General features: G+C 48.1%; 1 protein-coding gene across 1 annotated transcript in view; it reads right to left on the bottom strand.

Annotated features, from left to right (window-relative positions):
* Positions 1-10,849, bottom strand: part of ABCC10 (ATP-binding cassette, sub-family C (CFTR/MRP), member 10) — a 15,988-nt gene extending 5,139 nt beyond the window's left edge. Inside the window, exons 1-14 of the mRNA XM_010195045.1 lie at positions 10,689-10,849; positions 8,401-9,769; positions 6,957-7,184; positions 6,590-6,746; positions 5,740-5,879; positions 5,196-5,275; positions 4,876-5,047; positions 3,817-3,915; positions 3,396-3,585; positions 2,936-3,013; positions 2,350-2,541; positions 1,800-1,935; positions 1,199-1,394; positions 116-459 (exon numbers count right to left, since the gene is read on the bottom strand). Of these exons, the coding sequence (XP_010193347.1) occupies positions 116-459; positions 1,199-1,394; positions 1,800-1,935; positions 2,350-2,541; positions 2,936-3,013; positions 3,396-3,585; positions 3,817-3,915; positions 4,876-5,047; positions 5,196-5,275; positions 5,740-5,879; positions 6,590-6,746; positions 6,957-7,184; positions 8,401-9,769; positions 10,689-10,849 (3,542 nt within the window). The remainder of the gene's footprint in view (positions 1-115; positions 460-1,198; positions 1,395-1,799; positions 1,936-2,349; positions 2,542-2,935; positions 3,014-3,395; positions 3,586-3,816; positions 3,916-4,875; positions 5,048-5,195; positions 5,276-5,739; positions 5,880-6,589; positions 6,747-6,956; positions 7,185-8,400; positions 9,770-10,688) is intronic.
* Positions 10,850-11,482: the final 633 nt, after the last annotated feature.

The following is an 11,482-nucleotide window of genomic DNA, read 5'->3' as shown; positions in this document are numbered from 1 at the left end:
TTCCTGCTGCCCCAGGCCAGAGCATTCCTGTCACCCTATCACCAGCCCCATACCAGTAAGGTCTCGGTCTATAAAGCTGATTCTGGCTCTCTGGGTGTTCTTTGCTTCCACTCACCTCTGTGTTGCCCGCATGGCTCTGATGCTGCACAGTCCTGAGAGGGTCTCTGAGAAGTGAGTGTAAATGGGAGAAAGGGTGACACTATAAAGGCGCTTCAGCTCCCGGGATGTGCGCCGGTAATAGCGCTGGATTGAGAAGTAGAGAGCAGCCAGAGGGAGTAAAACCAGAACGATCCAAGGAAGGCCATAGGTAATTATCACCAGCGTGCCCAGGAGCCCATACAGGTTGGCCAGGAAGACATTGAGGACAAATGGCAGGGTGTCATCCACACAGTACAGATCTGAAGAGAAGCGATTCAGGATCCGTCCTGTTGGTGTGGTGTCAAAGAAGGTGACTGTGGCCTGGCAGCAAGGGAACCAGAAATTAAGACTTGGTCAGGTGCAGTGAGATGCAGCCACAGAACAGTGCCCAGGAGAGCAGCACCATGGGGAGCTGATAAAGCCACACAGGGGCCCCATTCCTCAGCTGGAGAAGAAATCTCAGACTCCAAAGCCAGCATCCACTTGCAGCCAAACAACTCATGCTATTCACATGATAAAAGGAAGGAGGCCTTCTGTCGTGAATGGCAGAGTGCTACCAAGACAGGAGTCACTCAGATCCCACACTGGGCCACCAGTGGCCAGTGAGACAATTCTCTAATCCTAGTCTATAATCCTATATTCCAGTCCTCTAATCCTAATTCTAGCCTGAGCACCTGAGAAAACCCAAAACCTAAAGAAAGTTAATGGGCACATACCAGCACCAGCCCTAAATCTTGCTTAATGACGCCTTCCAATCTCATCTGAATCTGTGCTCATGATCCTGCAAAAGCTACTTTGATTCAAGAGTTAATAGATGCAGGTGGAAGCTACAGAACACCCCTCTATGGAATGGAAAAAGCCCTACAGGACACAATTTGAACCCTAGCTCATTGGTCCCTCGTGCTGGCTGTGGTGCAGCGCTTTTTGAATATAGTCCTACAGGGAGCTCATCAGCTAATAACAGCAAAAACTTGAATCCACTTCCAAAACTCTTACTCCCAACTATAAGAAGAACCAACTTGCAGGAGCCCAGACCTGCCCCGGACTTTCTGAAAATTACCTTCAGAGCCCTCTGGAGCAGTCGGTTGTGAATGACAGTGGCAGCACGGATAGTGCCATAAGCAAAGAGGAAGGCTCGAAGAATGGTGAAGAGGGAGTTGGCCCCTGCAATGGTCCCATAAATCATCAGGTAGAAATTCACATCCAGTGAATCATTGGAAGGGATTGGGGTGGTGTCCAGAGACTGAATGGGGGAGCTGGAACACAGAAGGAGAAAGATTATTAATCTGCCAAGGCCTCCATGACACTAAACTCACAGACAGAGCATGAGAACTCAGGAGCATATTCAAGGGGAGACCAGAATACTTCAACCTCATTGATAACCCTGTGAAAGACTACACCTTTGCCATGCCAGGACAAATACTCTGAGTACTATGCAGCCAGGGGTCTTCCATCAGCCTCAGACAGAAGCCCTTGGACACTGCATTAGGTCAGAAAATTTGATTCTCTTTCTTTATCAAAGCAGCCACACAGATCTCCTGCAGCAGGGTGCTCAGTTTCTCTCTGCTCTCAACAAGGATCTTCACAGGAAATGCACTCAAGGGCAAAATAGAGGTTTGTTTCCAGCTTCCTTCAGCATCTCCTGACCAGCATTCACTTACACAAGCCCAGCCATGGTGAAGAGAAGCAGCTCCGGGGAAGGCGGGGAAGCTGAGCAGACCATCACAGAGGTATTTGCTGTCTGGGATATGCTGGAGATCCAGTGTGACAGCCACCAATCTGATATATTTCTGGATGCTACAGAGAAAGACAGACTGCATAAAGAGTGATTCAACTTTAGCATCAGCAAGTATGAAGCAGAAAAGCTGGAGGGGAAGCTGCTGGACAACTTGTTATTGTGTCACTACCCAGTCTAGTCTTCCCCTGCCTTCATTCACTGTTAGTAGTAAAGCAGGAGCAAGAGAACAGACTTGAGCTGCAGCACTACTGGAGAAGCAAACATGCAACTCCAGCAGTGAGACAGCAGATCCTGTTTCCACATGTGTACCCTCCCAACTGGGCTATTTTAGTTTAGGGAAAAGAAAAGAGGTCTTCCTGCTACAGTGAGAGCGATTAAACCCCTGGCCTCTTTTCTTCTCTGGACTCCACACAATCAGGGAACGAGAGGAGAGGAACGTCCAAAGGAGATGTGCTGCTGGGCCACTGCCTCACCTTGCATCAGGAGCAGTGAGAAGAGGATGGATAATGCCAAGCAGCTGCCCACTGCCAGCCAATATGCCTTGTAGACCTGAAAAGCCACTGCCCCTTCTTTCTTCTCTTCTTCCTTGAGGATGACATTATTGCTTTGGGTTGATTTTTCTGCCTCTGTCTCTATGGCCTCTTCTTGGTCCTGTTCATCAGGGGCTGTGGGGATGGAGGCAAAAACAAAGGCCAGTGTCACATAAGTTCTGCCTTCAGCTGCTTGTTGCTGTGAACAGAGCAAGTCTAGGCTATGAGGAAGACTTTTCTTCTCTCCTCTCTCCCCTTTCAAGACAAGTGCACCAATCCTGGCAGACTTTCATCCAAAGCTGGACCACAAGTAGAAAAGCAAATTCAAAAATTGCTCCAGACCAATAACCAACAATATGTGGGCCTCCTCTCCCTCTATGCACACACTACCCACAGAGCAGCACTGTCACAGCAAAGCAAGGTGGTGGGAGCTCTGCTTTAAGGCCAGCAGCCATCAGGTACAGGTTCTGTCTGGGTGCTCAGCTGAGTTGTGCTGCCCCAGCCACCCTCAAGCTCGCCAGGTACAGACCTTTATCCTTCTGCCTCTTCTTCATATCCTTGAACTTGGGGAAGGCTTCCACAAGTGGCAGAATATCAGCTGGTGTGCCTGTGCAGAGAGACATGCAAATGCTTCAGAGCCTGTGACAGACGTCAACTACTCACTGCTTCTTGCTATGAAATGGGCCAGTTTTCTTCTCTCATAACACTCCATATTTTCTCTCCCAGTACCTGCACCCTTAAAGGCCCTGCTCCACACAGCCTGCTACAGCCTTATGCCTTATCAGCTCCCCATCGCTAGGGCTGTCCTACTTCAGCTGTGCACCTGCACATTCCCTTCCACCCCATCTTTGCCCACATGCCATGTCCTCAAGCTTTTTATGATGGGGTTCCCCACTAGTTAATCATACTCCCTTATGTCCATCTTTGCTCAAGCCATTTCAAGACTACACTCAGGCACAAATGAGTATCTGAGAAGACAGTCAGTGTACCTGTCTTAACTATCCTGCCATTGTCCATCAACACCAAGGCATCGGCCTTCTCCAAAAACTCTGTCCTGTGGGTACAAAGGATCCTGGTCTTGTGTTTGAGAACTCCAAAAATGCATTTCTGCATAAGATGGTTGGCTACGTTTGCATCAACAGCAGCCAGGGGATCATCAAGAAGGTAAATATCTTTTTCCTGAGAGGGAAACAAAAGAGAAAGATACAGCTGCTGGTCCTGCTGCAGCAGGCAGCACTGTAAAGAAATGTGCAAGTGCCCCTGTGTGGCACACCACCACACCCTTAGGCCAGCATGATGTGGTTTAAGACATGCTGCCAAAGCACATTGTATAGCTGGGTGCTTTCAGCTTCTTTACATCTGACTTGACACTAGGCACAATCTGCCACAGCTGACTGCTTTGCTATTTACCTGGTAAACAGCTCTGGCAAGGGCTATTCGAGCCTTCTGTCCCCCACTGAGTGTCACACCATTTTCTCCCACCTCTGTCTGGTCACCTGCTGGTAAAATCTGAAACATTCAAGAAAATTAATTTAAAAGGGTTAGGAAACTTTTGGCATCCCTCTCCTGCCTCCGGCAGCAATCACTTAGGGTGACACCTTACTGAAAATTAATCAGTGCAAAAGTTCATGCACTGGTTCTGCAGACAACCAGCAAGCTTGACCACATATATGCCACTAAACTCTCTTACACTCCAGAATAGGATGGCCACATCTGAATTACCCATTGAGAGCAACTTATGGTCTGAGAACTCCAAAATTGCACCTGGGAATTTTCAGGGAAAGTAACAGCTGTGTTCGCACCAAAATCATCTCAGGGCCCATCCAAACAGTTTAGCAGTAAAAACTATTGAGTTTCAGTAGCTGGAAACTTTTTCCTCTTGATTTAGTAGCATTGAAATAGTCCGCTACTTCTTAAATAAATACTTTGCCTCTACAGAGTATTTGCAGCTCCTGCCAAAGCAAACAGGACATCCTAGTGCTTGGCACTTCAGAAAATCAGGCATCGGGTTATAAACTGGGAGGAGCCGGCTAGCTTTCTACCATGTATAACAGCAGGTTCACTGGCTAGCATGGCCACAAGCCTCAAACCTAGTATACATGAATTACTGACAGTAGGACCACAGACTCAGCCCTTCCAGATCCCATGTAAGCTCCTTCTGATCCAAAAAAGCATCAGCTGCAGATAGGTTTTGCCTGAAAAACCCAGCAGTCATCAGCTCAGCAAGTACATGTCCTTTCCCCTTTTGGCTCAGCAGAAGAAGACATCCAAAATGCTACTATAGTGACTTCACACTTTAAAGAACAGTGGGGTTAGGTATGGTCTGGAATCGGTAATCACAGTAATGCTGTGTGACTGGGACATTGGAAAAGCAGGCTCAAGCCTGCAAGAATGAGTACTGCTCCCAGTCAGGCTGGATGCAAAAGCTGGCCAAGGAGACCCAGGCCAGTTTACAGTTTAGTCACTCACATTCAGGTCCTCGGAGAGGGCACAGGCCTCCACCACCTCTTTGTACAGCCTGGCATCATATTCCCGACCAAAAAGGATATTTTCACGGACAGTGGTAAACTGGATCCAAGGCTCCTGTGTGGCCAGACCAAATCCTTGCTCCAGGTCACAAACATACACTCGTCCACCTTGCCTGCAAGCACACCAGAGGTGCGTGGAAAGGGCAACAAAGAACCACCGTCAGCAGACCAAAACAGCCTACAAACCGGGACAGCACTGGATAGTACCTGCCTGCCATGGCATGAAGGGACCAGACATGGAGGAGTATTTAGCCTACTTACTTAGTGAGCTCTCCAGTGATGGCTGCAAGCAGAGAGCTTTTGCCAGAGCCAACCTTCCCAACGATGCCCAGGAGCATCCCCTGCAAAAGGAAATGAAGAACCTGATGCACTAATATAGGGTGGCTTGTCCAGATTTCTTGAGCTGCATGTAGCCTGAAAGAAAGCTGACTGCTGTCAAAAACCAGGAGTACCTCACAGGTCCAGCAGCAGAGTTGGATACAGTTGTTGGGTAAACCAGACTCCTGATATGGCATGATACAAGTGTGCAAGGAGTGCTAACAACTGAGTTACTCTGGAACTCAGCTCTGTTCCCTGCCCAGTGGTGGAAAGTGGGAGAAACTGGGTCATCTCCTGTCTGTAAGCCTTGCCTGGATCTCCTCCAGCACTCTTCAGCTCTGAAAGATGTGATACATGTCCTGTTCCTCTTGACCAAGAGAAGATTTTGATGCATGGCTCAAAAGACCAGGAAAACATGCCACCCCTGCTCCTTTATGTGGCTTTCCTAGTGCCATTCTTCTCTGTTACCTCCTCCATTCTTGCTCACCTTTCTCACTGACAGGTTCTCAATATGCAGTTGCTGAGTGCCTCTGGGTAAGGATTGCCTGGTGCTTTCCTCCTCATCTGATGCCCATGAGAAGGCTGCACATCGCATCTCCATAGCAGTAGCAGTACCTGATGGGCTATCTGCAGGAGAAAAGCAACACAGCATTGCACTACTATGAGAAGGCCAGAAAATGAAAGACACCTGGCATCCCAAATACTATCAGCTTTTTTCCTAAATGCATGAGACATGGACAGGGCACTGCCACAATGCTCTGGACCCAACCACAGAATGAGATGCTTGTCTCCTGACTTGCCCTTAAATTTATACCTCCTTTCCTCCAACCCTCCTGTCTCCAGCTCCCATTAGACACACGTGGCTATCTGCTGGTTGTCAGAGTGACATTGTAAGGATAACGTGGGTTTGTTATTGTTGAAGGTAAAAGACTGGCAGGGAGCTGGCAAAAGGCAAAGAGGGAGAGGAAAGGGAGCTGAGAGGGCTCAGGAGTGGGGGCACCCATTCAATACTTTCTGCCAGGCAAAGTCAAGGTTGTTCAGTCTCAGAGGAGCTTTGGACAGAGTAGGGAACAGCATTTCCTAAAGGGACACTAACTGCAGGGCTCCCTGGGAACAAGCAATGGCCTACAGTTGGTAAAAATGTAATGTTATAGCCTTGTCTCCCATTTTGCACAGAAATTAAGTGCCTTCACTCCACCTCTGACAACCAAACGTCTTGAATCATGGGATGACAGCCAGCTGCCCTCCAGTACTGCCCCTGGGCCTCACACCTCAGCTCTCTGCTCTGAATGCCCCCTGCCCAGGGTTCCAAGCCCAGCAGCATCCTTTGCCGTTACCTAGGGCATAATAAGCTTCCAGGTTCTGGTCCACAAGTTCAAGGAAACGCTGGATTCGATCCAGGGAAACTTTGGCTTCCAATGTACCATTCAACACCCATGGGAAGTTGTTGAGGGGCAGAATGAGCATCTCGACAAGGGCCAATGCTGTGAACACCTGCATGGGTAAGGAAACAGCTCTGAGCTAGAGGCAGTACCCCCTTTGCATCTTGTATCCTCCGAACAGCTTCACCAGTGAGAGCCTGAAGAGCTGTGGGGAGACACAGGTTGGGTTTATTTCCCAGAGAAGGTGCCTCAGGACTGCAGTCCCACTGTAGACTGTCCTCTGCATGAGACAAGGTTGGAGCTCTCCCTACTAACTACTCACCTTCGTGGCAGTGAGCTGGTGTCCCAGCAGGACATAGGTGACGAAGATGGCAATGGAGACAACAACAGGCAGTGCTGCCCACAGATACACGCACACAGCATCCAAGTACTTGATGGCTTGTAACTTCTGCAGTTCTTTAGCTCGGCAGGCATTTATTCTCCTGCTGAAATGCTTCTCCCAGGTGTAAAACTTGATCACACGAATGCCACATAGGAACTCTGTCATTAGCTGCAGGCAAAGAGGAAAAGCACATAGAGCAACCAATGCCTGCCTAATGTACCCAATGCCAGCTAAGCATCTGGACCGGTGCCAGCTTTGCAGCTGCCTTCTGCTAAGGGCCAGGCTAGGAACCATTTATTGCTAACAAAGACATAAAATGAAGTAGCGCCTACTGAGAACTTTGCTCTCACTTGTTTCACCAGCTTTCTCAGCCACCTGTGCTGTGTACGGCTCAGGAAAAGGCAAAGTATTAGACTACTTCTCAACTGAAGGATGTGCAACGCAGGTGAAGGGACATGTGGAATTACTAGTTCCAGCCTGGATGCCATTTACCTATGTTGACCTGACAGTGCCTTGAGATAATAATGCCCAACGCTCAGGCCTGGTGCTGCCGTGACACAACTAGTCTGTGTTCAGAGCCTGGCTGGCTCACATCCAGTAGCTCAGGTCTTCCTGGCACATGCTCTCCTCTCATTCCTGCCCTCAGATCTACAAGTGCATAGCAAGCCAGGATGGGTCTGTTTACCTGACATTAATGAAAACTAAAAAGTGAGGGTTCACTCAATAAACCAGTCTAACAATAGTTGGAGAAGGTCCAGCATACCCCATACAACTAGATGCACCTTCTGTTGGGAAAAGAAATATTTTAAAGCTCCCAACAGTTCTAGCATGGAGCTGACTTATGTTCCATGCTTCCAAAGCATAATGTACATGGCAAGCGAAAGTGCCATCCCCTCACTTTAAAGATACACGGCTAAAAGATGGGAATCAAATGTTTGACATGAGGCAAGGAGAGAGATGCCACTGCAAATTTGCAGAAAACAGAGGAAAAGATGACCAAGGGTGCTAAGCTGGAGTGATATAAAACCACTATGTCCATGATCATGTCCAGACTCTGTCCAGACACAGCTGATATAGTAATAAGATGGAAGCATCTTTAAAGGAAGCAATCAGGGGTCCTACCTTAACTATTACACACATAAAAGAAACCTGCAAAGGAACCTGAATTAGCCCATGGGTCCAGACAAGCATTAGAGGTTCACTATCTTGTGGGTGGTGAAACTGCATCACCTTGAAACACTTTTGAAACAAGTACAGGCCTCCTTTAGCACTTTTCTTAGCAGTTGTGATTCAATTAATCTGATTCAATTAATTTGTGCTTAATTGATTTTTGTGATTCAATTAATCTAGTAACAAGCTCAGAGAGCCACCAGCTGCCCCTCACCTTGACCCGTATGTCCTTGAGTTTCAGCATCTCCTTGTTGTTCATCATGATGCGGTTGGCTATAACCTTGTTGACCGGCACAAGCAGCAGTGCCAAGGCCAGGCCACCCAGAAAGGTGATTCCCACTTGCTGGTATAGCAGGTACAGGGTAATGGCAAACTGGAAAGGCAGGCTCCACACCTCATGGAAGCTGAGGCAGAAGTTGATCAACCTACCGGTATCCGTGCTCATGAAGTTAACTATTTCCCCCACAGTGAAGCGGGTAAGGCTGGTGCTGCCAACACGCAGAGCCTTCTGATAGATAGCAGAGACGACAGCAGCCCGCACCATCAGCATCACCTTGTTCAACTCATAGCTGAACTGGTTCCGCAAGAGAGCACCTAGGAAGGAGCCAGCAAAGAGCCCGAGGGCATAGAGCACTCCATGGCTCAGGGGTTCCTGCCGTGACTCCATGAAGTTCACCAGCAGGGTCAGCAGCAGAGGACCTGAGAAACCCAGCAGGTTGCCAGCCAGCTTGAGAAGTCCAAGAGAGTAGAAACGAAGCCCAAAGGCTGCATGTAGGACTGAGAAGAGTTGCACAGCCTTCTGGGCACGGTACGAGCTGTCCGGGGCATCACTACTCCCATTGGCTCCAGCAATGATTGGGCTAGTAAGAGACACTGTCTCCTCCTCTGCTTGGTGCAGAGCTGCCTCCTTCTGCCAGCAAGAGTAGAACCGATCACAGACCCTGGCAGCCTGGAGCTGGCGAGGAAGCACATAGACATCCTGTGGCTGGTTCAGCTTCCACTGATAGCCACATTTCATAAGAGGGTTCATCCAAACATAAAAGAAGCGCGAGAGCCAGCTCTCACCATCTTCTGCCACTCTCTGCTGATCAGGCACTGGGATCCCTGGCTCTGAGACAAGCTGGTCTTGTTGCCAGGAGCGATTGATGGAGAGAAAGTCCTGCCTGCCACTGGTGGGTAAGAGGTAGCCGATCACATACACAAGCATAGAGGCCAGCTGCAGACAGAGAATGGCAAACCTGGAGGAAGCAGCAGGGTGGGCAGGGGACCAAGCTGTCCTGCTTTGGCAGTACCACACCAGTGTGATGACAAAGGAAGGTAAGGGTAAGAGAGGGAGAAGAGCCAGGGCCACAGGGCCCCTGGTAGAGCCATGAATGGATTTGAAGAGCATGAGAAGAGCGAGGGCATGTGTGAACCAGGTCAGGGCCGCAGTGCCATTGGCCAGCACTTCCAGGTACACAGGGCCCAGCTCTTGCTGAGAAATGGTGGCTGGGATGGTATCAACAAGGAATAAGCCAGCAAGTATGAAGGAGGCAACGATTCTGCATCCCCAACCTGGCCTGCAAGGCAACATGAAGCCAGATCTAGAGGAGGAAAGAAAAAAAAAAAAAATCAGTACTCTCCTTTCTTCCCTCTCTCTTACACTCTTTATCTGTTCACTCTCACTTAACCTCCTGCATTCACCTCCCTAGACTGGTAACTTCTTCAGACTGTAGGCATTGCTAAACAACATCAAGTCAATATAGCCCAGTATCTGATCAGTACCAGAGATTCAGATGTTACCAAAGTAGAGCCTCTCTCTACAGAAGTTTGTCTGCAACTGTGATATTTTGTGGCCAAATCAGACTCCAATCCTTGGAGATTAAAAAAAAAGGTACATTTAACCGCTTTAACACAAATTCTGGAGGATCAGCTTCTCTGTGCCACATCTCTGATCTGTCATTTTTCTTGTCTTTGTGATATTCTGTCTAAAAACATTATTATCACTGTTGGTTTAAGCGATGCGGCGTACATAAAGTCCATAATCTATTGCCCAACAAAGTAATTATCACTTGATTCATTATCATTTGTGGCCTTTCAAAATCAGTGAATGTTGCCATATCTACAAATTTAAGAAGAAGATAAGCAGAAAAACAATTTTTGTTTCTCTGAACCCCTTATTAACTTATATACATCTTCCATGTCACTTAGTTTTATATTCTTTCCTGGAATACTCCCAGTTTTCCCAATCCCCATTCACTGAAATGATTTTGAATTATTTTCTGTGATTTTATGCTCACTACCCTCTCTATTGTTTCTAGATTCCTTTCTGCAAGGCAGGGACCAAAGCTGTACACCCTACTCTGAATTAGAATGGATGGTGACTAACATAATAGCATTATAATATTATGTCCTTCTCTAATTACATATTCAGAACATTCTAGGGAGATCTAATTTCCAGCCTTTCCACCCCACCTCCAAACCTGCATAATAATCAAGAGCCAGACAAGTTAGTTGTCATACCTTGGAGTGCCAAGGAAGCAGGCACTGACCACTGCAAGGATCCCATGAGGAATCACATTTAACGTCAGCTGATTAAAGCAATGGCCGATGCTACCATGAACCCACACAGGGAGTGGATCTTCTGGGCTGGTGCCACACAAACCAGCGAGGATGTTCTCCATCCTTTGCTGGGAACTGAATGTGAGAGACAGGAGCTCCTAGGGTAGAAAAGAAAAAAAACAGCACAAAGTACAAAATGAAAAAAAGCACAGCCCCAGCCCAAGGCAGGCTGTGATAAGAAATTAACATAGGCCTAAAGGCAATTTCCTGGGTCACTCAGTCCACGCCCTGCTATTGCGCACTTGCTACCGTATCATCAACTTTACTAAATGATCAAGCTTCAGCTTAACATAAATGATGTTTTTCGTCCCCTTTGGTCACCCTGGGACCTCAGTGCTCTGGCAATTTGAAGCCGCCTGCTTATGGCCAGGGTGATTTTTTTCCTATGGCCAGTTTATCCTTTGAAACTAACATCAGGAAGCATTTGATCATCACTCGGAGAAGTATTTGGAGCTGCTTAAACAATAATTTATCAATTATATTTCCATCTCCAAAACAATTCCCACAGCCGTACACGTGTAACGTTAAACACCCTCCAGCCGCCAGGGGAGGATGCCGGGGTCCCTTCAGAAAAGCAGGCGGCACCTGCAAGCCACCCAGTGCTGGGGAAGCAGCAGGCCTCAGGTACGTTGAGGCGCACCGGGGAAGGCCGCGGCTTTACAGCGATTTCTGTTCGCATCAGCTGGCCCCATCTC

The sequence above is a fragment of the Mesitornis unicolor genome, unplaced genomic scaffold, assembly GCF_000695765.1.
Source record: "Mesitornis unicolor isolate BGI_N332 unplaced genomic scaffold, ASM69576v1 scaffold37400, whole genome shotgun sequence".
Classification (NCBI taxonomy): domain Eukaryota; kingdom Metazoa; phylum Chordata; class Aves; order Mesitornithiformes; family Mesitornithidae; genus Mesitornis; species Mesitornis unicolor.
The sequence above is the reverse complement of the archived record's forward strand: the minus strand, read 5'-3'. Positions and strand labels throughout refer to the sequence as shown.